The sequence below is a fragment of the Sorex araneus genome, chromosome 6, assembly GCF_027595985.1.
Source record: "Sorex araneus isolate mSorAra2 chromosome 6, mSorAra2.pri, whole genome shotgun sequence".
In the NCBI taxonomy this organism is placed as follows: domain Eukaryota; kingdom Metazoa; phylum Chordata; class Mammalia; order Eulipotyphla; family Soricidae; genus Sorex; species Sorex araneus.
The window spans coordinates 47,308,722-47,334,756 of NC_073307.1; the positions used below are offsets into that span (position 1 = coordinate 47,308,722).

The following is a 26,035-nucleotide window of genomic DNA, read 5'->3' on the forward strand; positions in this document are numbered from 1 at the left end:
GTGAGGCAACGGGGAAACGTCGTGTCCAAAATAGAACGCCAGCAGATTCCTGCGAGAGCGGGAGGACGCAGGGATGACGCAGCCGTGCACGCACGTGCCTTTGTCCAGCTCATCCTGTCGGATTCGCTCAGGTTAACGGGGCCCTTGCCGGCTGCCGCTCTGGTTTTCTGGACAATTGGAACGGAAAACCTAATTCATTAGCTCTCCTCATCCTCCGACTTCAAAGCCCGGGGGCTGGCGGCTGTGGGGGAGGAGAGCAGGCAGGCAGGGGGTTCCCCAGGGAGCCCAGCGTGGGAACCGCAGGGCCAGATGGGCCGGTGGGGGGCTGAGCAGCGCTGAGTCATAGCCCCCCCAGGGGAGGTCCTGTGACAAGTTCAGGCTGGTGTGGTGACAAGTCCAGCCAGGCCTGCTGGGATGCAGGGGTGGGGGTCTGGGAGGAGGGGGCTCCGCTCAGCCTCCTCCCGATACCCCTCGTTTCCTCCCTGCCCAGAGCCCCCTGGAGCCGCCGGCCGCCACAGGGATGTCCACGGGTGTGCGGGCACCACCACGCGGCCACACTCAGCTCTGGGCCACACGGGGCTCGAGATGTGAGCTGACCCCGCGCTGGCCTGCGGAGTGTGACATTTCTTCAAATGCCACGGAGGGGCTGCCTGCCCTTCACACCCGGCAGGACCCCGCTTTCTGGGTTATTTATAACAGTGTGAATAGGCGGGCCCTGGCCGTCTCTCTCCCCCGCCCTGCCAGGGGAGGCCGGGGACGACAGAAATAGGCGCCCCCAAAGCGTCTCCGGGTGAACTGTGTGGCCACTTCTTTTTTAGGTCTCTGGTAGTTCCTTACTTGATGACAGTTTGGGCACACCCACGGCGCCCCGGGCTCAGTGCTCAGGGCCCACTCCCGGTGCTGCTCAGGGGTCACGCGTGTGGGTGGTTGTGTTGTCGGCCGACACCTGCCCTTGCACGACCTTCTCATACTGCTCGGTGCGATTCCAGCTCCCTGGAGGGAGCTTCACCGCGCAGAGCTGACCCTTCCGCCATTTCTCGTGGCACAGTTAGTGCCCTTCGGAGACAGGCGATGTACAGCTGTCCCTCTTGTCCCCAAAGACAGTGACCGTTTCACCCCTGTGACACAAGGGCGCCTGCCACAGGCCTGCATGCCCCCGGAGCTGTGGGATCCTGAGGAAGTCACACAGAAGACTGGAGGAGGGCACGGGCTCTGCTCCCTGACGGTGTCACGGCTTGACTAACATACGGGCCGCTGCCCAGCTGGCAGTGCCCACGCTTCCTGGGGCAGCCGGGACCCTCTGCCTGCCCTGCCATGCGGGGCACCTGACCAGGGGCCCCAGAACCCCTGAATCTTCCAGAGTTTTTTTCTTAAACAAAATTGATCCACTTAGTAATTGTCACTCCTTTCATGGGAAGCAGGGAGACCGTCTTGAGACACTGAATGTTGTCACCAGGATGGACCTTTCAGAAGGAAAGGACATAAAAGTTTCTTGTGCACAGACAACACTTTAGAACTTCCCAGGTACCTCACTGGACTGGGCTGGGCCAAGGCCAGGAGTAACTCCCAAAGAGCTGTGTGCCCTGCAGGAGATTGGGAGAAACGGAGACCCCCAGGATAAGGTGACAGGATGAGTCACATCTCAGTTCAAGGCATTCGCACATCCTCTCTCCCTCCTATCCTCCCTCCCTTCCTTCCTCCCCCCTCCCTCCCTCCTCCCCTCCCTGCCTCCCTCTCTCTCTCTCTCTCTCTCTCTCTCTCTCTCTCTCTCTCTCTCTCTCTCTCTCTCTCTCTCTCTCTCACACACACACACACACACACACACACACACACACTTCTACCTGTTAGTGTTTGGGAGTTGGGAGGGTCCCTTCCAGGGGCCCTGCCCTGGGCCATTGGGCATGGGCTGCTCTCCACAGAGCGTGCCCTCCTCCACCTTTGGGTCCCTTCTCTGGCCCCACACATGGCGTCACACCCTCTCTTCCCATCCATGGCTGGATGAGGGGGAGGCAGAGATGCTAAAAATCTCAGTACTCAGGATAAACATCGTTTCCATGCAGTGTTTAAAGATAATAATAATCGTGCAAAAATATCCGTGTTGAGCACAGTACCTGGCCTTGCAAGGTGGTAATAACAGTCTGGGTGCCATGCAGCGCCATAGAAGCAACCGAGGCAAGGAACCATCCAGCATACTTGGCAGAATTGTCTATTTTCCCCATTGTGAATGTTGGCCACCCCCACTCTTGCCTTAAAATGTGATCTTTGGGGCGGGGGGCATTGGCCTTGCATGTGGCTGACCCCAGTTCTATCCCTGGCACCATGCACGTGCCCCTGAGCCAGTGCTAGGAGTGATCCCTGAGCGCAGCTGGGCACGGCCCCAGATAAAATCAAGTGAGAGAAAAATGATCTCCTGAGCATCCTGCTGCCTCCATCCTGGCCGGCCCTGTTGCTCCTGCCCTGGTGCTCGGGGCCCCGGCCCCCAGGATGCCGGGAGAACAGCTGAAGGTGGCATTTGATCCCTGCAGTCTATTTTTGTACCTGCCCTTCAGCGACTGATAAAATGTTGCTCTCAGTAAAGCTGATGTGTTGAAACGGCGAGAGTCGCTGTCAGGTGGTTTGTGCGATCATGTATCTTCCTTCCTGACCTCAGAGGGGGCCTGGACTCAGGAAAGGCAGCGCTCCAGACGCGCTCGCCCCCACAGACGTGGACTGGGTGGGGAGCCAGACCCCGGGCTGCGTCTGGGGACCGTTGAGGAGGCTTGCCGGGCTCCCCCCTGCACGGTCGGGGAGGCGCTGCCACCTGCGTCCCCTTCTGTTTTAGTGAGCACCGACTTGTGCCGGGCATGTGCCGGGCAGGTGTGCGACAGACACGGGGCTCTCCCTGCTCCACTGCTGCTGGGGGCAGCGAGACACCCCCGGAGGAGGAGGCAGACCCAGGCTGGCCCGGGCAGCTGCCAGGCACAAAGGCCCTGAGGTGGAAACTCAAGCCTCGCCGGTTCCCGGAGGGAGGCTGGTCCCAGGAGGTGCTGAGACTCCGTGACGCCCTGCAACACACAGGCCTGTGCCAGGGTGGCCCACACCGCTTCCCCGGGCTCCCCGCGCGGCCTCGCGCCTCACAGGGCACTGAGCCTGCGTGGAAATCAAGAGGTCCGTGAATTCAAGCACCTGGAGTTGACCACAATGGCAGGCCAGCGTGTGTGTGTGTATGTGTGTGCATGGGAGTGTGTATGTGCGTATGTGTGTGCATGGGAGTGTGTGTACATGTATTGAGTGTGTGCATTATGTGTGCATGTGTGTGCATACATATGTACATGAGCGTGTATGTGCATACATTTGCGTGTATGTGTGTGTTTTGTGTGTATGTGTGCGTCCATGTGAGTGTGTTTGTGTGTGTGTGTGTGTCCAACACCTCTCATGTACCCTCCCTCCCTACTCCCAGAACACAGTTCTTTGTTTTTCTGCCTTAAAAGTCCATGCAACACACATACATGGCAGTTCCCAGCCTGGCGCAGCCCTGACAGGTGCCAGAGTCTCTGGTTTGGTGTTGAGGGCAGCGGGCAGCTGGCAGCTGGCAGTGCCTCTGAGAGTGTGGTGCCAGGAGGAGAGTCACCTTACAGCACCTGGGACTGGGACATCCTGGAGCTGTTCCACGGTGTGTGGGGGGGGCGGGGGGGGGCAGCCTGGAGCAGGAAGGTGATGGCGGAGCAAGATAACACCTGCCCGGGAGACTTTCTGTTCTTTCTGCTTCTCACCTCGTAAGGGCGGGGTGGGGTGGGTGGGGTGGGGGAACAGCAGGTAACAGAATTTTGGGTGTAGGAGGAAGTGGCCTGGCAAGAGTATTGGATGGGGACCTGGGGATCCAGTTTGTCCCAGCCCTGCCGGATCTTAGGGGATTCCCTTCCCCCACTCTCTGAGCTCCAGTTTCCTCCCCTGAAAATGTAGAGGGAGGGAGGTCAACGCTCAGTGACCTTCCTCCCCACAGGGACCACGTTCTCAGGAGTCCCTGAAACGGGACATGTGTGGCCCTGAGCTGTACACATGCCGAGTTTCCTATCTTGTGATTCCAAACTCAGTTCGACTCGTAAGGATGGACACCAGTCACAATCGAGTGACGGTGACAGTACACTGTAATGAGACCTGCATGTCTGCGGCTCCGAGCATCTTCTTGTGCCTTGAATTTTTAGAGCAGTTTACTGCAGAGGGCGCTGGTCTCCACAGTTTCTGGCTTCTTGCTTGGCAGTCCTGTCGGCCCTTACTTCCTGTGGGCCTTACTTCCTGTGCTGGGGATGCGAGCTGAGACTCCTTGGGGGTGGTGGGCTGGAGCAGGGATGTCCAGCAAGGTCAGTGATGGCATATAGTAGCGCACAGGCTGTGGCCTTCGCTTTGACCAGCTGCTTCTCACTGGCTACTGTGACGGTGCCAGTGAAGATCAGACCCACCACCGAGGAGGGAGGTGTCCCTGTTCATGCTCCGTTCTGTTGGATCAATAACATGGACTTCGGTTTGGGTTTGGGGAGCTGTCACACCCAGCAGTGCCTAGTGGCTCCTTCTGGTGCTGTGCTCAGGGCTCACTGGGTGGTCCCAGGGGGACCATGCGGTACTGGGGGTCCAACCCGGGCCTCCTACGTGCAAAGCATGTGTCCATCCCTTGCAGCTCTCTCTGGTCCGAGGTCTTAGACTCTTGTAAGTGCCAAATCCTTCTAGATTCTTGCCAGTTTCCCCCAATCTTTTTACTGTTATCCCACCCACACACAATTTGACAGCAAGTGTGTGTATTTGTGTGTGCGTGTGTGTGTGTGTGTGTGTGTGTGTGTGAGAGAGAGAGAGAGAGAGAGAGAGAGAGAGAGAGAGAGAGAGAGCAGCTCGACTTTATTAAATTCTCCCCAGCCTTCAGCTAGTTTCCACTGGTGTCTCATCTTCCGTCCTCATATTTTTTGTTTTTGAACCATTTGATTACATTCTGTAATCGTGTTACACGTGTGTTTGGGAAGGGCACAGCTGACTCCTGCAGAGCGCCCCTGCACAGCAGGGCTGAGGTGCGGGTGGCCCTGCGTCCCTGGGGCTCCAGCCGCCCTACCTCAGGCCTTCGTGAGGAGCAGGTGGTGGGGAGTCGAGGCTCCGAGGTCAGTTCTCTTCCTAGGGGTCTCCGGTGCCTGTCCGGGACTGTGTGTTAAGGGGAAAGCAGTAGGAACCCTAGAACTTTTTTTTCAATGCAAGAGAGATAAATTAGTCGTTCTATTGTATTGATAAGCGGCAGACTCCTATTGGCAAGCAATCTAGCGAGGGAACGAATGCCCTCATCCTTGCTGGGAACAGAGAGCGGTGGCCACGGGGAACTGCTGTGTCGGGGTGTTCGGTTTCATGGGTGTGCATCTCTGTTTCTCGGCTTGACACCCCATTTCCCTCTTCTGGCTGCGTTTCCTGGGACGGGCAGAGACGGGTGCCCGCCTCTCCAGTGTAAAGTCTTCCCAGCTGAGCCCCCAGCCCAAATGCTCCCAAATAAATTCTGACTTTCACCCCGCAGTCTGTTGGCCATTGAGGCCCCTGGGGGACATGCTCTCATGACCCGCGCTGTGCTCACCTGGACCGTGCGGGCTGAAGGGAAGGTTCAGCTTCCCGAAGGAGAATCTGCTCGGGCTGGGGACCAGGGGTCACGGCCACACCGCACGTGGAGGAGAGGAACAGTTGTGGGTGTGGAACTGTTTCTGTGTCGAATTCATGAATCCACTTCCTTCGTCACAGTGGAGGCTCGGGCTCGCGGGGGTCCGGATGGAGCGGGCTCAGGGGAAGCGGAACTGTGGTTGGTCGGTGGTGACCCCCAGTGTAAGGAAGGAGAGGTCACCTCGGGACCATAAACCAGCCCCACTTAGCAGCTCGAGTGGCCCATCCTGACAGCACTTTGTCTCACGCCATCACGGTCGACTCTTTCCAGCCCAGAAGACCCCTGATGGTGGTGGGCAGGATCTGGTGTCCAAGATGGCAACCAGAGCTCCGCTGTGCCTGGGCGGGGGTGTGTGCCTGCCCCCCTCGCCCCGTTACCCCCCCCCCCCGTCCTGGCAGCTCGGTAGAACCAGTGTGATCTGTTGGCAGGTTCCAAGCACTGCACCATGGCGCCGTGAGCATGGCACACTGCGGTCAGGGCTGCCGGTGGGGAGAAACCCAGCGCTGTGAGAGCCAGTGGGACTGAGGGCTGGGGGCTGGGTCGGGAGAGGGGCTTTGGTCCTGCGAGACCCCAGTGTTCCTCGATGTCAGGTGGGGTGTTCGCCATGGACGCTTCCTGCACTCGGGAAGGCCCCAGCAGGACCCTCACTCGAACGCCTGCAGCACTGCAGGGTCATTTGGCACACGCTGGGCTCCCAGCCGTGTTGCTTTGTCTTGGAAGAATCCTAGGAGGTGAGGTGGTTCTGTGCTCCGGGATCACTCCTGGGGGGCTCAAGGGCCACGGGGGCGGGGGGGGGGTCAGGGATTGACCCTGGGCCTGCCATGCGCATAGCAAGTGTTCTACCCACTGTACTACCTTTCTGGCCCTCTTGTCAATGAAAGCAGAGTGGATAAAAGTTAGATCCTGACCTAAAGCATCAGGGTTTAAGCCAGGGTTAAACCTTGAGGCAGTTTCTGACCATTTCAGGACAGTTCTTCACTGTGCACCTTTGTCTGCCTCCATCAGTTCATTCATTCATTCATTCATTCATTCATTCATTGCAGAGCTCTGCCTAAATATTTCTGCAGAGTCTCTGCGGTAGTGGGAACTAGATAAGTGCATTATCAAGTACTGCATCAAATGCTTGAGCGGGAGGATCCTTTCGGTCACCTTCCAGAGAGAGGTGACCCTGGGAAGGGGCCACAGGGAGTCCAGCCAGGCCCAGAAACCCTCGTTCCAGGCTCAGCCTCCAGGGCTGTCATTTCCCTCTGGAGCTGAGCGGGTGGTAGCCTGCAGGGTGCACTGCCCCTTCCCGGAAGATGCAGACGTGTTCTTTCTTGAGCAGGGGATCAATTCAGCACGAGCTTCTGGCTTCCCAGTGAAGCCACTTACGTGATTCTGGACCTGGCACGTTGGTTCCCAGCAAGCCACAGCCCTTTCCGCTCCAGTGGGGGTATTGCTGGTGGCCCGGGAGTCCCGGGGGCTTGTGGACGGTGTGCGGTGATGGCCGAGTCCCAGATCTGCCCCTGCTCAGCCTGATGTGAGACTGGGGGCTTCTCAGTCCTTGGCTAGATCTCAGTCCCCCACCTGCATGGAGGAGCAGGTCTGGAAACGGTGCAGGCTGGGGGAAATGGTCCCACTTTCAGAGGCCGGAGGTGGATGGTGCGCAGGCTTGGCGGGGAGTAGACTTGGGTTTGACCTTTCTGGGACCCTGAGCGCTCTGAATGGGAGTGTGCGGATTCCTAACACAGCCCACCACCCACCCCTGTATCTCTGAATCTAACCTTATCTGGAGAAAGGGACTTTGTAGAGGTCATTAAGTTCAACAGGTCATCGGTATGGGTGCAGATCCAGAAGGATTCTAGTGCTCTGCCCCCCAAGGGGAGACTTGCTCTCAGGAGCAGGACTCGGAAGGAACCAGCCCCCAGCCCCCTCTGCTTGGGTTTCTGCTTCCAGAACTTGCCACTTCCCCAGGGGACTCTGTCTCCGGGACAGTGACCTCCGGAACAGGCCCCTGGAAAGGGGGAGGCCCTGTTTGGGTAGGAAGGACACGCAACTAGGTGACCCCGAGCAGGCCCCTTCTCCTGCACCGGCCCCCACCGCCTCACTGCACAGTCAAAGTGTGAGCACAGTCAGATCAGGACCACTTTAAAAACTGAAAATGATTTTATTCTAATTTCCCCCTCCCCGTCACTTTTTTTTTTTTTTGAAACTTGCATGGAGGAGTTTATTAAGTACAAAACGAATTGTGGTGCTGAAATACAACGGAGTAAACTGGGAGCTCAAGGAAGTATGAGGGGTGGAGAGACAGTACAGCAGGTAGGGGTGCGTGCCTGCCATGCGGCAGACCCAGGTTTGATCCCCAGCACCTCACGTGTTCCCCCAAATCCCACCAGGTGCAGTCTCTGAGCTCAGAGCCAGGAATGAGCCCCGAGCACCACCAGGTGTGACCTCCCCCTCACTTCTGACATTATGGTGACAGGGGATTGTCCCCACCCCCGGCGCTGGTACAGTGCACCGAGCACTTTCCCAGCTTGCGGTCGTCGCACGGCAGGTTTCAGTGCTTCCACACTCAGCTGGCGTGCTCCCCAAGGCGTGTGCTCCTGGCACACTATGCTCTCGGGGTGGGGGGGGGAGGGGAGTTGCACTTCTAGCTAGGGCCGTGCTGCTCTGCAGTGTCCACCCACAGGCTCACGCTTCCTGGCCACGGGGCTGACACATCTCTTGAGTTGTGCTCGCCAGAGTTGAGACCCCTTCTGCAAAGCCGGCATACACTTGGAGGCCGTGTGGCTGGAAACCGCGTGGAGCAGTGGGCACCTCAGCCAGCAGAGCTGCCCAGATGGCGCCCTGGGCTCATGGGACACTGGGGGCTGGAACTTGCTGGCTGGATGTTTGCAAGGCAGGGATGCTGAGCCACCTTCCTGTTCCACCGGGTCCGGGTCAGGGGTTCCTAAGCTGCCTCTCCGCAGGCTGAGCCGTTGGCTGTGGCGTTCTTGCGCACACGTGCGTGTGGGAGGGCGAGGGGCCATCCCTCTGGTTCACCTGACTCCCAAATGGGCCGCAGCACCTCTCAGGGCTTGGCGCTCCTCTGGATTCCGGTGCTCTGCTGATCGCGTTAAAGCCTCAGAAACAAGTGTTCCTGGGCCGGGAGAGAGAGCACAGTGCACCGAGCACTTGCCGAGCACACAGCTGACCCTGGCTTCAACCCCCAGCAACATGTACGGTCCCCTGGGCCCACCAGGAGTGAGGGCCCAGAGTGCAGAGCCCAGAGGAAACCCCGAGCACGGCCCGGTGTGGTAAGGAAGGTTGGTTGACGGCACTGTGATGGCACAGTGGAGGGTGGCATCCGTTGGGGGGGTGTTGGGTGGGGCCAGGATTGGGGGATCCCAGGATTTTGGGATCCCAGAGCTCGCCAGAGCCCCTGCGCCCCTCTCCGGGTTCCCCCACTGGCACCCCGCCCTTCCCTTGGTTGTGCATCACACGCTTTGCTCTCTGGAGGGTCTGTTCAGCTGTTCGCCTCCTGCCCCCCCCCCCCGCCATGCATGCACCCCAGGCACAGGGCTCTGCCTGTTCTCACCTAGCCCCCGGCCCCCAGCACCCAGAGTTTAGGAGCTTCAGCTATTGGGTGGCTGTGAGCTGGAGGAGGATTAGCAGGAGGAGGGAGCTGGGGGTGGCCGGGGGACCATCCCTGCAGATGGCCTGTGCTGGGCACCAGCCTTCTGGAAGAGCTTGACCTGGGCACTGCCCATGCACGTACATGCACACACACACACACACACACATGCGCACACACACACACACACACACACACACACACACACACACACACACACACACAGGTTCTTGCAAAAAGCCAATTAAGACATTTGACCCAAATTCGGCTAAAAGCCTCTTTGCTGTGTCAAGTTGAGCTAATAATATACGTTTATTCATAATATATGAGGCCTAGTAAGTGGGAGCAATTAAGGAAAAGCTGGGCAGAGCCTCTTTTTCCTGGGCTCTGACGCCTGGGCTGCCTCCCGTGAGGCTTGGTGACGTCGCTAACACTTCACCATCACGTCTTCGTTCACCGAGCACTTGCCAAGCCAGCCGGAGGAGGGCGCCTCGTTGAAGCGCCCGAGGCAGGCATCGTCCGGTGGTGCAGATGAGGTCATTGAGATTCAGAGGTTGCACCGCTGGGCCAGGCCAGACCTGCAGGCCTCTGACTTTTGTTTCTGCTGCTTTCCTACTCGGCTCTTTCTGAACTTGTAACGCCACCCCGCTTACTTCAACACTAACGTAGACGTCACAGGCCATGAAGAAAGGGAAGGCTCCAGTCCGGGCTAGGCCTTCGCCCCTGATTGGTCGTGAGGAGAGGGTGGTGCCCAGGTCCTGGGAATATACTCGGAGACAGCACAGAGCTCCCACATGCCTCCCACAGGGGCCCCTGCCCGCCAGGGCTGTGGGCCCCCGGAGCACTTCCTGTGCATTTGCGTCTGTGTTGTACACAGAGACCTGGGAGGCTGCGTTGTTTCATTTTGTGTACACATGTCAAGGAACTGTCTATCGTGAATAGTTTGTCACTTGCTGTTTTTACTTGGCATGTCTCGGAGAACATGTAGATCTGCCTCATTCTTTTTCATTTTCTTTCTTTTTTTTTAATTTTATTGAATCACCATAAGATACAGTTATAAATCTTACATGTTTGAGATTCAGCCATACTATGACCGAACACCCATCCCTCCACCAGTGCACGTTCTCCGCCACCGATATCCCCAGTATCTCCCCCCTCCCCCACCCCAGACCTCACCATGCCTCTATGGCAGACAATTTCCCCAATACTCTCTCTCTAATTCGGGGCATTATGTTGTTGTTTTCTTTTTTTTTTTTTCGAATTTTCCCACCACCATTCAAGCCTGCCTGCCAAGGGGCAGATGCTAGATAATTTATTTTCCATTGCTCATGTTGAATATCATGCGAGTTTGTGCGACCGCGCGCTTCTGGGATCTCAGGTTGTCGGTGGTTGGGTTCCAGAGACATCTCTGTAGGGCACTAATCTATTTTGAGATTCAGTTGGGAGTTTCTGGGCCAGGGCTGTTGGCGCGGAAAAATGGTGCCCGGCGGAAGCGTGTGGGCGTGACAGCTAGGCCACCGAACAGGCGGAGAGCAGGGGTGGGGCAGCCTGGCGCCTCTGCTGCCGTGCGGCCTGGAGATTTAGTCCTGGTACCCGGGCCTTGCTTGTGGAAGCTCTTGGACACCGGGGTTCCATCTGGAGTAGGCGGGGAGACAGCACCTGCTCCATCTGGGGTGCCCCGGTGAAATTAGCTCAGTATGGGGCCCAGAGGGGTCTCTGGTGCTGTGGTACTGTTCCGGGACTGGCGGCTGCGTCTCTGGGGCAGGGCCTGCCTCATTCTTTGAAATGGCACCTGGATAGTTCATGATACAGGTGATGATAGTTTCATTTACCTCTTTTCAACTGATGGCACTCATCAGCATTTTAAACACTGTAAATATTCCCGTTAAAACCCTCGGCCCGGGGCAACTGTTTGTCCAGAGCATTCTCATTAATAACGTCAGCTATTAGTGCTAGGGTTTTTGTTTGTTGCGTTGTTAATATTGAGGGATCCTTGCCTTCCAGAAGTTTCCTTAGAACTTATGTGCAGGAACTAATCAACTTTAAAAAAAAATCAGTTCTATTAAAAGAAAACTTGTGGAGGCCGAAGCCATAGCATTTGCCTTGTGTGTGGCCAACCCGGGTTCCATCCCGGGCATCCCCTGAGCACTGCCAAAGTGGTTCCTGAGTGCAGAGCCAGGTGTAACCCCTGAGCATCACCAGGTGTGACACAAAAAACCAAATGAACAAAAAAAAAGAAAAGGAAACTGGTGGTATTGTGGACAAGGCTTTGACGGATGTGTAGGAGCTCAGACGGAGACCCCGAGGCAGCTGGCGGGGCTGTGCTGCCAGGCCTGGCTGAGCTCCTGGTTTATTAAACAGTCGCAAGTCTCGTGGCAGGGGAGGTGCTGCAGGGGTTAAGGTGCTCCCTGTGCATGTGGCGGACCCTGGTTCTGCTCCTGGTTCTGTTCCTCTGAGCTTCTCCAGGAGTAACCCCGGCAGCACCCAGATGTGGTCCACCACCACCCCACCCCCTCTGAAAAATAAAACAAAAAAAGCAACCAAGAAAAGGGTTTTCAGGCTTGGTCACTGCGTGGGTCTAGCCGGACTCGGCTCTGACGCGGCTTCTTTCTGTCTCCTCAGAGTTGGGGGTCCGGGGAAGAGCAACTCTACGCCGACTTTCCGGAGCTCGACCTCTCCCAGCTGGACGCCAGTGACCTGGACTCAGCTCCCGGCTTCGGGGAGTCTCAGTGGTGTCCAGAGAACCCCGAGACAGAGCCCAGCCCGTACAGCCCCGACGACTTGGAGCTTTTCCAGGTATGTCTCTGGAGCCCCGCGCCCTCTGCCCCCGAGGCCGTCCTGCCCTGTGCCTGCGTATCAGAGGCCTTGGAACTTTGTCTCCTGGGTCTGCACCTCGCCTGGACCACTCTCTCCCTGTCTCCCTGCGTCCAGTTTAGAGCTGAGCCCCCTCCACCGTGCCCTGACCCTGTGCCCCAGCCCCCCCACCTCCTCAGTGCCCCAGCTCAGAGTCCTCCAACCTCAGTACCTGAGGACGGGCACCTGTCCGCAGGCGGGGCCGTGGACCAGCAGTTTGAGGTAGAAGGTTACTTTTCAGTTCCTTCTGCGCCTGCCGGCCACACCAAAAGCAAACCAGCGGTTGATTATCATGAGATAAGCAAGCCCGCGCTTATCTCCTGAACCCTCGTCCCAGTTTGACAGTCGTGTAAGCCGAGGCTTGGGGAGGAGCGGTCACCTGTAACAGGACAGCTGCAAGGCCTCCCCAGCTCCGGGCGCGGCTCAGGTGACTCAGCAGCTGCCCTGGACAGGGTTCTTTCTCCTGGGTCCTTCCTCGTGAATTCTCGTAGCAGCTCTTGGCTGTCAGCAGGGTCATGCCCAGGTTTCAGCTGGAACCCGCGGGCTCGGTTCTTTAGAGGGAGGCACGGCTGGGTCTAGGCCAGCCACATCCCGTGCATGTCTCTGAGCTGGGTAAGCACGTGGGGAGAGGGGGTGGGGAACGGCATTTCCTGGGAGCAGCCCCCGTGGGATATGGGATTGGCGTTTGCAGGCCTGGGCATGCACAGAGGGAACACTGGCCTTGTTGAGGCTGGCAGTGGGCAGTGTCAGGGTCCGGGTTCTCCCCCTGACATGTGCTTGTTTCCCCGCCAGGGTGGCTGGGCCTGTCTGGCAGTAGCCTCCGAGTACACCAACAACATTCTGTGTGCCAGATGCTGTGCTGGCGCGTGTGCATCCCTTCACACAGGCCCGCTGGGTTGGGTCCTTCCTGCTGACACTGGTGGGGGGCGCTGCCTGCTCCTGGGTGGGGGGGGGGCCTGCAGTCTGGAGGCACTGGTCCTGGCTCAGTAAAACACACAGCGGGCAGCCGAGCAGGAGGCAGCAAGAGAGCAGAGACTGGGCTGGAGGAATATTCCAGCGGGGGTGGCACTTGCCCTGCACGCGGCCAGGCCGGGTTTGATGCCCTGCTCCCTGTCTGATCCCCTGAGCACTCCCCGGTTTGGCCCCCAAAGAAAACAAAAAGCCGGCTAGAACGATAGCACAGCAGGTAGTGCATTTGCCTTGCACATGGCCAACCCCGGTTCGATTCCCAGCATCCCATATGACACCCCCCCAACACCTCCAGGAGTAATTTCTGAGTGCAGAGCCAGGAGTAACCCCTGAGCATCATCAGATGTGACCAAACAAGAAAAAAAAAGAAAAAACAAAAACAAAAAATAAAAAGCAAGGACCAAGGTGGAAGAGGAACTGAGGCCTAAGATAAGTAGTGTGGGGTAGAGCCTGGGGGCTGGAAGTAGAGGGGAAAGTTCTAGAGGTAAAGTCAGGTACGTGCAGCATGTGGGGGCCAGGAGCATCTCCCAAGCCCCATGAAGAGTGAGCACTGCCCTGAGAGCTGCTTGGGGGCGGGGGGAGGGCTCAAGGAAACACAGGGAAATAAGTCATCTCACGAGGGAGGAACGAGGCCAGGTGACCTGCCCAGTCACGTGAGCAGGAAGGGCCAGGGAGAAGCCATAAGCTCCCATGGCCTCACTGCTGCCCACCTCGCCATGAGCAACAGATCCAGGGGACACCAGGGGACAGCCTGCCAACACAGCACCCGGGGGGCGACCAAGGGGACACGCTGCTCCCAAATGCTCCCAAGCGTGGAGAGCGGCTGGGCACGGGGTGAGACTCGGGGGCTCCATAACCCTTTTCCACTGGTAACCCCCATTTTTTTTTTTGCCCGAGAAACACACAGTTGAGCGGTGCCAACGTCTAGGATTCACTATAATTTGGTTTTGAATTCATTTTTGGTGTTGTGCATTCAGGAACCTTGTACCAAATTTTATTTATTTATTTTTACTTTTTTTTCTTTTTGACCCACACCTGGTGATGCACAGGGGTTACTCCTGGCTCTGCACTCAGGAATCACTCCTGGCGGTGCTCAGGGAACCATATGGGATGCTGGGAATCAAACCCAGGTCGGCCACGTGCAAGGCAAACGCTCTACTAGCTGTGCTATCGCTCCAGCCCCATTGTACCTGATTTTTTACCCCTCTGTGTTCAGTCATGTGACCCCCTATTGGGTGGTGACCCACAGCTAAAGAAGCTGCCCCCACCAGCCCCTCCTGCTGGGTCCATGAGTGGTCTCAGCCCTCAGCTGACCTGCTGCATCCCTGGGCCCCTCTCACCAGTGAGGACAGACCCCTCCACTCCCTTAGGGCGAGACATTCCACCTCGGACACCCCACATCCCCACCCAGATCCCCAGCAGAGAGCCCCCGGGCCCAGGGCCTCTGACTGCCCAGTACATTGTTCCACTCCCACCACCAAATGGATAAAGCCTGTTCCCACCCACGCACCCTCCCAAGGACTGGGGTTGGTGACTCCCTGCCACCATGGACGCATGTCCACGTGTCTGTATCCCGCAGACTGAAACTGCCTGGGGACAAACAGCCATTCCAGGAACAGCCAGTGGACGGGATATTTTAGTGCTGGGGCCTGAGTACGCGAGGACCCCCAGGGCTGCCGGCAGTGCCAGGGGCTGTGTGGCACCACAGCCTGGCCCTGGGTCTTGGCACGTGCTTTGCTGCTGTCTCTCTGGCCCGCACACAGCCTTTGATTCACCTCAGGGCCGCGCGTTGTGCTGACTCGGTGGCTGCACGCTGAGTGGAAGGAACTGACGGTGCTGCCCCACCTCGTGTCTGTCTGCTTTCGGCAGCACCGTCCTCAACGGGGGATGCTGCATTCTTGAAGCGATTTGCTCGTGTGAATGTTACAGTGATCTGTTGCTCCGACGATGTCACGTCTTTCGTGTCACCCGCCTCTTGCTGTGCCTGGCCCAGGGGTTCTGTCCAGAGTGTGCGTATGGGAAGGTTGGGGTTGCTCTAGGGTTCAGAGCCGGCTGCAGGGGTGACCCGCGCAGGCCACAGAGGAAGGACGGGTGCACTTTTCTGTGCCAAGGGCCAGACACAGCCCATCCGCCGGCCCTGAGCTGGGGCCCTGGGTCGAATCCTTGCCTGGTCTATGGCCTGCTGTTCACTCCGGGAGCAGATGAAGAGACAAGTGTCCGTTACCTGCCAGCCACTGCTCAGGGCAGGCCCGTGTCTCCCATCCCCAGTGCTCCGCCCAGGGCCCACACCCTGACAGCCCTGTAGTAAGGAAGGGAGGAAGTGGCGTGTGCTGGCTCTGTCCCATGCGTTGTGTGGCCCTGGGCTCAAGGAGCGGGTAAGAAACTGGCTCTGCCTGTTCAGGGGGCATGGCTGGGCCTCTGATGGAACCTAGGCCCTTCTGACTCCCCCGGCAAAATGGGTGAAACCAATTTCTTGGGTTTCCTACGCCCTGGTGAGTCTCTCGGGCGAGCGGAGAGATTTTCTTCGTGTTCTTCCAGTCCTGATGGTCTGAACTCTGCTCCATGTCATTCCTCCTGGCTCCCTTGCATTCCTTGAAGATCTCTTTGGCCCGCGATCCCGCCCTGGCGGGCTGGGGGTGGGGCGGCGTCTATGAATATCCCTTGTCAGCTGATCAACTCTCCATTAATTTGCACGCCTGGTTTCCTAGCGGAGTGGGGGCGCTCGCTCCTGTGCCCAGGCAGAGAGGAGGGGTGATGGATGACCCTCGGGTGACGCCGTGGACAGGCACGGCCTTCCTTCAGGGCCGGGCAGGGCAGCGTGCCACCCTCATGTCCAACCCCCCTGCCCCCCGCCCCGCCACTCCCTGAGTTGGGACTGGGCTCAGCAGGAGGGCTGGGCTGGGGGGCAACTCTCTTGGGTCATTGTGTTGTTTATGTAGCCTGCAGGGGTGCTCCTCGGGGGGCCTCTGCCCATGGGTGTCCTGTTAGCGCCCTGTCCGGCGCCCAGTGGGTCCCTGCGTCTCTGTTTCTGGGCCTTCATCCCTCCATTCCAAGGGCATGGCGGGTGTGATGCTCACAGCTGTGGCCAGAGGAAGGACCTGTGTGTGCATGTGTGTGCACGCGAGCACATGGGGGTGGAGGGGGTGCCAGCACACAGGCTGGGTGACCAAAGGGCCGGTCCCTCTGCCATGTCCAGGCTCTCACAGCTCCAGCCACTCACTGTGCTCCTCGGAAAAGCCTTTTCTCTCTTCTTTCCTGCTGCCCCCCCCATGCCCTAGGGGCTTCCCTCTGGGGGTTCCCCTGAAGCTGCTTCTGGTCTCCTGAGCCCTCCTGAACTTCTGTCCCCACAGCCCTGTGGGGAGGGGGGCTGGTGCCTAGAAGGGCCCTGTCCCCCCTCCCACCCGCCCCCCAACTCTCTCAGCTGTAGGGGAGTCCAGCGGTGACATCCCAGTTGCCCTCCCCTGTGGGTGGGTGGGTGGCCGGGCCCCGAGACCTGAGTTCCTCTTCCGCTTGCTTCCTGGGATGTGGGGGGACGGGGCGTGGCCTGAGGGTGGAGGCGAGGGGGGCAGCCGGTGAGACCCTGGCCTGGACCTGCCCTCAGGTCCGCATTCCGGGAGCCTGGTCAGCCCCAGCCAGAGCCTTCTTCCCCCACCCCCCGCCCCCTGCCCTGTGCCCCCTCCCCTGTGTTCTTAGCCTGGTGCGAAGGTCGCCAGCACGACTGTTGCCTTCTCCCCATGCCGCCCTTGCAGTTCCTCAGCGGCTGCTCTGGCCTCTGGGCCGGGGCAGATGTAGAGCAGCCAGAAGGCTCGCACGAGATGCGTCTCGCAAAGGGGAAGCAGGCCGGCGCCAGGAGGGACAGCCGGGAGGCCGTGCGGGGGTCCCAGGCCTGTCGGGCCAGACCGCGGTAGGCTGGGGCCAGCCTCAGACCCCGGGAGCCTGGCGTGCCCGTCTGGGCTGCACCCCTGCTGCTGACACTCTGTGGGACCCCAGCAGCCTCGGTCTCCCTCCCAGCGCCCCTTCAAGGAGGCGGGGCCCGGTATGCGGCCGCTGCTCTGTCGGACCCTGCCTGCCCTGGGCACCTTCTCTCCCCTGCTCTCCCAGGCATGCTGGCTCCTTCCCACCTTCTGAGCCCGAGTTTCAGAGCGGCCATCTGTGCCCCCCCACCCCAGGCCCTAACTGGCCTCCCCCCATACACTCTCTTCCTGCCCTTGCGGGCTCTCGTTCCTGCACAGTCTCCTCCCTGTCCTCGTGTCTCCTCTCCACTGCAGGAGCTGGGCCACCGGAGAGCACCGAGTAGCCGGGGGCTGTGTGTGTGTGTGTGTGTGTGTGTGTGTGTGTGTGTGTGTGTGTGTGTGTCCACCGGAGAGCACAGAGTAGCCAGGGGGCTGTGTGTGTGTGTGTGTGTGTGTGTGTGTGTGTGTGGCCACCAGAGAGCACCGAGTAGCCAGGGGGCTGTGTGTGTGTGTGTGTGTGTGTGTGTGTGTGTGGCCACCAGAGAGCACCGAGTAGCCAGGGGGCTCTGTGTGCATGTGCGTGTGTGTGTGTGTGTGGCCACCAGAGAGCACAGAGTAGCCAGGGGGCTGTGTGTGTGTGTGTGTGTGTGTGTGTGTGTGTGTGTGTGTGTGTGTGTGTGTGGCCACCGGAGAGCACAGAGTAGCCAGGGGGCTGTGTGTGTGTGTGTGTGTGTGTGTGTGTGCGGGCACGTGTGTGCGAGGGGGGCGGAGGAGAGCGCAGAGGAAGGAGAGCCCCCCACCTTGGCGCCACGTCACCGTGGCGATGCGCGCGCACCCGGGCCAGGCGCTGCTTTCCGGCATCTTCCCTGGGTAACGGCCTCGTGCCGCAGCCCCGGGTTGTCATCCCGGTTCCAGGGCACGCCCCGCCTCACTGCCTCCTGCGGGCACTGGCTCCCCCGCAAGTGGGGCCACGGGGATGGCAGCTGTTTCGTCACGGCTGTGCAGGCCCTGGTCATCCTCCCAGGGGCAGAGGAGCCAGCGATGCGGCTGGCGCTGTGCCCGGGGTCCCCTGCGGGGCATGGCCCTGCCCCCTCTCCCTGCTGCCAGCCGGGCCCGGGGCGGCGGCGGGCACAGCCGCCCGGACACGGATACGGGGACGGCGCCTGAGACAGAGCCCAGAAGGAGGCAGGGAGGGCGTGCTGGCCGCGGCGCTGAGCGGGTGACCGGCCCGGGGGGTGCTGACTGACCGTGCGCCCCTCTGCCGCCCCGCGCCCCTCCCCCCAGATCATTGGCAGCGAGAATGAGGCCCTGCTCGCCGCGTTCACCAAGACCCTGGACGACATCCCCGAGGACGACGTGGGTCTGGCCGCCTTCCCGGCGCTGGATGGTGGAGACGTGCTGTCCTGCACCTCGTCCTCGCCCGCCCCCTCCTCCGCGCCCCCCAGCCCCTCCCCGGAGGGGCCCCCAGCCCCGGGCCCCGACGTGGACGAGCTCTCACTGGTGAGCATCTCCGTCTTCCCGCCGGGACCCAAGCACACAGCCGTAAGGCTGGAGGGGAGGGCGGGGGCCTCCCGGTCCCCCCGACTCCCGTCCAACGGGACTAAGAACAGCCTCGGGCCTTTGACATGGGGTCCGAACAGGTTCCTGCGAGTGACCCGAGAGGCGCAGCCCAGACCCGGGCAGGGACTGTGGCGGCTTAGAGCCAAGCCTCCCGCCCCGCCGTCTCCCAGTGGCTTTTCCTCCCCTGGAGGTAACCATGGAGACTCGTCTGTTCCGAGACTTTCCGGCCGGCCACTGGCTGCCCCCGGGAGCTGTGGGTCTCGGGCCTTCCTGATGAGCGCAGGCAGCTGCTCCGGCCTTTCCGTGGGCTGCACCGTGCTCCCCGGTCAGAACCTGCTGGGGCGGGTGCCTGTGGTACCCTGGTGTTAGGGCTATAGGCCCCGTCTTCCTCGGCTCCCCCTCTCCCTGCTGGTCACAGGGGAGTCCTCACCCCTTCCCAAATCGTCCCACTCCTGCCTCGGTTTCCTCGGTTGCACTTGGTGGTCACCAAGGGCGTTTCCAGCTCAGACTCTGGCTGGCCCCCTCTAGCTCCACCGGGCACCTCCGTAGCGGAGCACCTTACTCTGAGCCCAGAGAAACGGTTTCAGCAGCCCTGGGAGCCTCACCCCTGCAGAGCCTCAGAGAAGCCGTGGCTTTGTTCAGCCCAGTGGCCCTTGTCCTTTGCCCCAGGTTCCCAAGGCAGGGCCAAACGTCTCCCTTTCCTCCTGAGCAGTGCTCAGCGGGGCTGGGACCTGTTCCCAGTGACTCTTGAGCTCTGCAGGTGAGTAGTAACTGTTGTACTTGGGCTTGGGCCCAGCTGGGCATGAGAAGGCCAGCAGGGCTGAGCCAGGCAGTGCTAGGCATCAGACTGGGCATGCCCTCCAGCCCTGGGGGCTGAATCCCTGGCTTGAGCAGGGTAGCACTTTTAGTGAGCACCTACTATGTGTGGGGCACAAGGTATGCTTAGCCCCACTTGGCTGCTGCTTGGGGGCTCCCTCTCAGGCTGGAATCTGACCAGCTAGGTTGGGCTGAGGCCCCACTCCTCCAATGCTTTTCTCTTTTTTTTTTTCTTTTTGGGTCACACCCAGCGATGCTCAGGGGTCACTCCTGGCTCTGCACTCAGGAATTACTCCTGGCGGTGCTCGGGACCATGTGGGATGCCGGGGAGTGAACTCAGCCACGTCAAGGCAAAGGCGCAAGGCAAATGCCCACCCCACTGTACTATCATTCCTCCTCAACACCCCTCCAACTAAGGCTGGTGTTCCTTACAGCCCACCCTCTCTCTGACTCAGCTGTAGGCAGGGTCCATAACCATACCTCTCCCAGACAGTCTGGGTCACTCTAGGAAAGCCCCTAGAACAGTGCTCAGTAAATGCACCGTTGGGCAGGGCAGGACCCTTTCTTCATGGGTCTGGGCCAGGGACCAGAGAGAGGGGCCAGGGGCCAGGTAGACACAGAGCGGCCTCTGCTGGTCACAGGTGTTCCTGCGTGTCCATTCCACAAGCCCAGTGGAGCGCCCCTGCTTCGGTCACTGTCCCGGCCACACAGCGGACAGTGGCCTCTGCCAGTCTCCCGGCCGCCCAGCAGAGCTCTGGGAAGATGGTGACAGCGCTCAGCTTCCCGGGGCCTGGCCCACGGCCCTCACTCCAGCTCCTCTGAGTCGGGCTGCAGACTGGAGGGACTCCCAGACACCCAAGGGCCTCCCTGCCCGTCACACCACGGGAGAACCGCCCCGGGGAGGGACTGGACGTGGCCCCGGTCCAGGTCCTGGGTGGGGTCCGGAGGCAGACCCCTCCCTCCACCCTGAGCTCGCTGCAGAATCCCGGGGTGCGGCCATCTCTCTGCCTCCAGAGGCTCTCCTTGTTGGGGGACAGGAGCACACGCAGGTCTGGCGAGGCCCCCAGGGGAGCAAAGGGCCCACACGTCCACGAGACACGAGGGCCGGTCGGAAGCAGCTGTCCGCCCTTCCCCCGCAGGGAGCAGGCCTGCCTGTCATCTCCCTGGTAGTGTTTGGGGTGGGCATTCCTCGCCCTCCGCAAGTTTCAGTCAGTAAGTCAAGTTTTGAAGGAGTAGGTTGGAATGAGGGGGGAAAAAAAAGTGCAAGAGAGGGGCTGGAGCGATAGTACAGTGGGTAGGGCGGCCGACCCGGGTTCGATCCCTAATATCCCATACGGTCCCCTGAGCACCGCCAGGAGTAATTCCTGAGTGCAGAGCCAGGAGTGACCCCTGTACATCATCAGGTGTGACCCAAAAGCAAAAAAAAAAAAAAAAAAAAGTATAATATAAACACATCGGTATGGTTCCTTCCAGGCTGTGTGTGTGTGTGTGTGTGTGTGTGTGTGTGTGTGTGTGTGTGTGTGTGTGTGTACTACAGGTGTCTGACAAATGTTCCCATGAACTCTCTGCTTCCTATTTAACAGAATTGTCAGATGTCACCCATTCTGACAACTAGGTTTCCCCAATTCACTTTTACTCTCCTATTAACTATGCAAAGGAGTTACCTTTCCTATGGGTCCTTGTGTGTGTGAGGGACTCTCAGCCCCCCTCAGCCCCCTCAGCCCCCCTCAGCCCCCTCAGCCCCCCTCAGCCCCCTCAGCCCCCCTCAGCCCCACTCAGCCCCACTCAGCCCCCCTCAGCCCCCTCAGCCCCCCTCAGCCCCCTCAGCCCCCCTCAGCCCCACTCAGCCCCTCTCAGCCCCCCTCAGCCTCCCATCAGCCCCCCTCAGCGCCTCTCAGCACCACTACAGCCCCCCGCCCCAGCCCCCTCAGCCCCTCTCTGCCTCTCCCAGCTGCAGAAGCTCCTCCTCGCTACGTCCTACCCCGCGTCGAGCTCGGACTCTCCGAAGGACGGGGCCCCCTCGTGCCAGCCAGGCCTCCGGCCCAAGAGTCAGCGGTCTTGTGTCAAGGTATTTCTGGGCCTGCTGAGCTCCGCGCGGTGCAGCCTCCGTCCTCGGGAGTGGCGGCGTGTTCAGTTGCCTCTAGTCTTGTGCCTTCCAGAGCCTTGGAGCTAGAAGGAAGGCCGGGTACTTCCTGAAGCCATTGGGGGTTCTGGAAAATTCCAGACCCACACACATATCAGGGACGAGGCCATGAGGAAGGGTTGGAGTCTTTCCCCGGGAGCCTCGAGTCAGAGGCTCTGCTTGGCCTTCGACTCCCAGCAAATGCTCCCGATGCCTGCCCTGGGGCTGTCTGGAGCCTGGACACTGTGGGGCCAGGCAGGAGTCACTGCTCAGCCGCTGGGTCCCTCCCTCCCCCAAATACAGGGGAGGCCCTGCCAGGGAGGCCTGTCCCTGCAGGCACGTGGGGTCACCCCGGGCCTGGCGAGCTGCTGGCCAGGGGCCAGGTGGCCCCCAGAAGCCTGGTCGAGAAAGCCTCCCCTCATCCCACAAGCCCTGGGATCCCGACTGAACCTCCTTTATTCTGTCTTTCACAGTTTGCCAGAAATGCCACTTACATATCACCAAAGGTGCCTGGTTTTTGGTTTTTTTGTTTGTTTGTTTGGTTTTGTTTTGTTTTGTTTTGTTTTTGCTTTTTGAGTGATACCTGGTGATGCACAGGGGTTACTCCTGGCTCTGCACTCATTTACCCCTGGTGGTGCTCAGGGGACCATATGGGATGCTGGGAATTGAACCCAGGTCGGCCGCTTACAAGGCAAGCGCCCTCCCCGCTGTGCTATCACTCCAGCCCCCAAAGGTGCCTGATTTGAAAGCACACTGTGGGGGACCCACGTGTGATAGCGCGGGTGGGTGCTGGCCTGGCGCAGAGCTGACCCAGGTTCCATCTCAGCACCGTGGTTTTTGCAAATCATAGTCCTGGAGCCAACCGTGGCACTCTTCCCACTTGAGGACATCCCCAGGATTCCGGAAAGTTCCCCCGGGTCCCTCTTTAGAGCTGATCCCTGGCCTGGCTGCACCCTGACCGGTGGGTGGCTCAGCGCAGTCTGCGGTGGGGAGGGCTGTGCGGGACCCTCCCCTCTCTCCTCACAGTGCTGCAGGCTGGACCCTGGGGACGGGGTGACGGGGGACGCTCCTGTGACCCGGTGTGGGCAGACCCTCCCGCTCACGGCCCCCTTCCCCTCTGCAGGTGGACAGCCCCCACGACAGGAGGGGCCCCCTGACGCCGCCCCAGAGCCGGAGCTGTTCTGAGCTGCATAGGCACCTCGTCTCAGCGTCGCCCTGCCTCCAGGCCAGGTGCCTGCAGCCCCCAGCGCCCCCGAGCCCCTGCCTGCCTGAGCAGGAGGAGCTGGAGCTGGGCGAGGACTGCCCGAGCCCCCAGCCCACCCCCGCCGAGCCCCAGGCGTCCCCCGCGCCAGGCGGGCCGGGCCCCGGCGCCTCGGTGTCCCAGGAAGACATGCAGGTCATGGTCCAGCTCATCCGCTACATGCACACCTACTGTCTCCCCCAGAGGAAGCTGCCCCCGCCCGCCCCCCAGCCGGCCCCCCAGCCCTGCAGCAGCCCCTCCAGGCAGGCCCGCGCCCGGCCCGGCCCCCAGCACCCCTCCAAGCCCTCGTGGGCCGAGTTCTCCATCCTGAGGGAACTCCTGGCTCAAGACCTCCTCTGCGATGTCAGCAAGCCCTACCGCCTGGCCACGCCCGTCTATGCCTCCCTCACCCCCCGGCCCCGGCCCCCCAAAGACAGCCCGGCCTCCCACGGGGACGAGGTGCAGGTCTCGGGCTCGCCCAGGAGCGCAGGGCCGCGGCCCAGCCTGCGCCCGCTGAGGCTCGACATGAGGGGCCGGCTCGGCCGGTCGGCCAGGCTGAAGGACGAGGAGGAGGAGGAGGAAGAAGAAGAAGAAGAAGACGAAAAAGAAGAGGAGGACGAGGAGGACGAGGAGGAGGAGGACGAGGAGGAGTGGGGCCGGAAAAGGCCGGCTCGGAGCCTGCCGTGGACCAAGCTGGGGCGGAGGCAGGACGGCCTGGGCCCCGTGCGGCGCTCACGCAGACTGAACCCCGAGCTGAGCCCCTGGCTGAGCTGCGCGGATGAGGCCGGGGGGCCCGCCGAGCCCCAGGCAGCTCTGGCCTCCCCGCACCTGGACCCCAAGGCCTGCCGCATGGGCGAGGACAGTGCCCAGGACCCGCCGCTCCTGCAGGGACCCCAGACCCCAGCCGTGGAGAGCCCCTGTGAGAGCGGATGTGGGGACACCGAGGAGGACCCAGGCTGCCCGGCCAGAGGTAGTCGGGGCGCAGGGCGGGCTGGCACGCCCCCAGCACCGGGCACCCCCTTCTTTCTGGCTCTGCATTACGGGGTACCGGGTGCATCTCGGGAAAACCAACCCCACCTCTCTGAATTTCCATCCCCCCCCACCATGGGCAAACTTCCTCAGCGACATTCCCGCCTTCCTGGGTTGTGTGTTTCAGTGGAGGAGACACCCCGTGGGTAAAGGAAGAGACCGTTGAACCCTGAACAGCATGGGAGGGTCGGGCCCACTCTCTTGTGGCCAAAAGTCTCCACGTTAACTTCCTTTGCCTCAGTTTCGTGGCGTAGGCCCTGCTGTGGGCCCTCCACAGCCAGCGTGTGCTGGCGCGGTATCTCCTGTGTGTCGCACACTGCGACTCCTCAGAGGAAGCGAGAGATAAGCCTGTGCTGTGCAGAAGGACGGTCATTAGCGCTGCCTCACTGAGAACGCAGAAGGGCGGGCAGGGGCCTAGCCCAGGGGCGGGGGAGGGGCGGGGGGGCAGGCATTCGCCTTGCGCACAGCCAACCTGGGCTCAGTCCCCGGCACCCGCTGTGGCCCCCTCAGCCCTGAGCGCCACGGCGCTGTGAGCCGAGGAAGGAAAGCACGGCCCTGTCCACGCTGCCTTCCCGGAGAGCAGGCGCCAGCAGCGCTGTCCGTTTCAAGGAGCCTCGATGCTAAGGGTCTCAGGTGGCCGAGAGCCCTGTCCACAGACCAGTGTGCAACCAGGGGGCGATGCCGAGCGCCGGGTGCCCACTCCTGGCGTGGCGGGCGTGCTGGGCTGTGGGTGGCAGCTGCAGTGACATGCTACGGAGCCCTCCCCGTGGCCGGGAGGGGGCCTGTGTGCAGGCACCGAGTGGTCCCCTTTGGGGCCGGGGCCACAGGCGTGCCTGGCCGTCCGCTCAGCGCAGGGGGCTGCATCCGGCCTGTCCATCCTGGCCGCGGAGTGCTGCCTGCGTGCCCCGAAGCTGCTGGCCTTGTCACCAGTGCCCTGGTGCCGTCCCTGGCCTCCTGCGGAGGGACCCCCGTCTGGGCTCGGAGTGCGTGCGGGATCTTATTTATTTCTTTTTTTTGTCTTTTTCAGACTCTCCCAGGTGCCTCATGCTGGCCTTGTCACAAAGGTAGATTTTTATTTTTTATTTTTTGGAAGTTACTGCTTCATGACTCCGTGAGACCGTTTTGTGGGTACCTGTGTGGGGCCGGGAGATTTCATCAGTCACCCGCCCCCCGCCCCCTGCGCCTCCACCCTCACCCCCAGGGGACCTTCCAAGGCTGGGCCCCCGGAGAAGGGAGTTGGTCTCGAGCAGCTGCCCCTGCAGGCGGCCCCTCCTCGCCCGCTCAGTCTGTGTCGGCCCCAGGGGTGGGGGGAAGTAGTTCTCTGGCCAGGCCCCAAGCACTCCTCCCTCTCCAAGCCTGGGGAGAGAGTTCTTCCCTCTGGTGGAGAAGCAGGTCGTGCTGTGCTGCACTGTGCAAGTGTCTTGCCCCTTCTGGGTCTTCGGTGCTCCACCTGCTAACTGAGGAGCTTGTCCCGTGTGTCTCCTCAAAGGGCTCTGCAGGAATTGGAGACAGCAGTAGAGGGCTGAGCTGCATCCGTGCGGGCGCTCCCCCAGCCTGACCCCAGCAGCCCTGGCAGTGTCCTGTGGGGAGGTCTCTGAGCACTGCTTGGGAGCCCCCTATCCCCCCCACGACAGATGCAAGAGCTGAGCAGCTTAGAACCCCACGGCAGTCAGGATGGGGTGTCTCCCCCGCCCCCGCCCCCGCCCCATCCGCCTGCCTCGTGTGCTCAGGGAGCAACGCCAGCGCTGACCGCCTGTCCCCTCTGTCCTGCCGCCCCCACAGTGACCCCCCTTTTGGCAAGAAGAGCTTCGAGCAGACCCTCACCGTGGAGCTCTGTGGCACAGCAGGTGAGATGGCGCGATGGTGCCGACCCCGACACAGCCACGCGGCCAGGCCAGGGTGGGCCGCGGGCTGCCTGGAGCGGAGGCCGGAGAGGCCTGAGTCGGCAGGGCAGCCGGGGAGGCTCGGGACAGCACGTGGCAGAGCAGGGGCAGCCCGCAGACCAGGAGGGAAGGGCAGGGGGGACGTGCAGGGCGTGGGTCGCGCCCAGTGGACCCTGCAGACTCGGGGAGCCCCAGGGGCAAGAGATGTTGGGCGTTTGTGCCCCACGTTCCTTACGGTCCACTGGACAGGGTGCACTGGGCGGGCGGGTGGAGCAGACCTGGGCACGGGGCATCCCGGGGGAGCCTTTCCCTGGGCCTCCTGCCGGGGTCCCCCCACCCACCCACCCCCCGACACA

At 61.0% G+C, this 26,035-nt stretch overlaps 1 protein-coding gene across 4 annotated transcripts in view; it reads left to right on the top strand.

Moving 5' to 3' along the window:
* PPARGC1B (PPARG coactivator 1 beta) overlaps window positions 1-26,035 on the top strand; it is a 100,405-nt gene that overhangs the window by 65,056 nt on the left and 9,314 nt on the right. For 2 of the 4 annotated variants that reach the window (XM_055144061.1, XM_055144062.1), the window contains exons 2-7: window positions 11,877-12,050; window positions 18,314-18,529; window positions 21,357-21,473; window positions 22,651-23,737; window positions 24,824-24,860; window positions 25,579-25,643. In XM_055144061.1, the coding sequence (XP_055000036.1) occupies window positions 11,877-12,050; window positions 18,314-18,529; window positions 21,357-21,473; window positions 22,651-23,737; window positions 24,824-24,860; window positions 25,579-25,643 (1,696 nt within the window). The remainder of the gene's footprint in view (window positions 1-11,876; window positions 12,051-18,313; window positions 18,530-21,356; window positions 21,474-22,650; window positions 23,738-24,823; window positions 24,861-25,578; window positions 25,644-26,035) is intronic. The other 2 variants (XM_055144063.1, XM_055144064.1) reach the window with 1 other exon arrangement.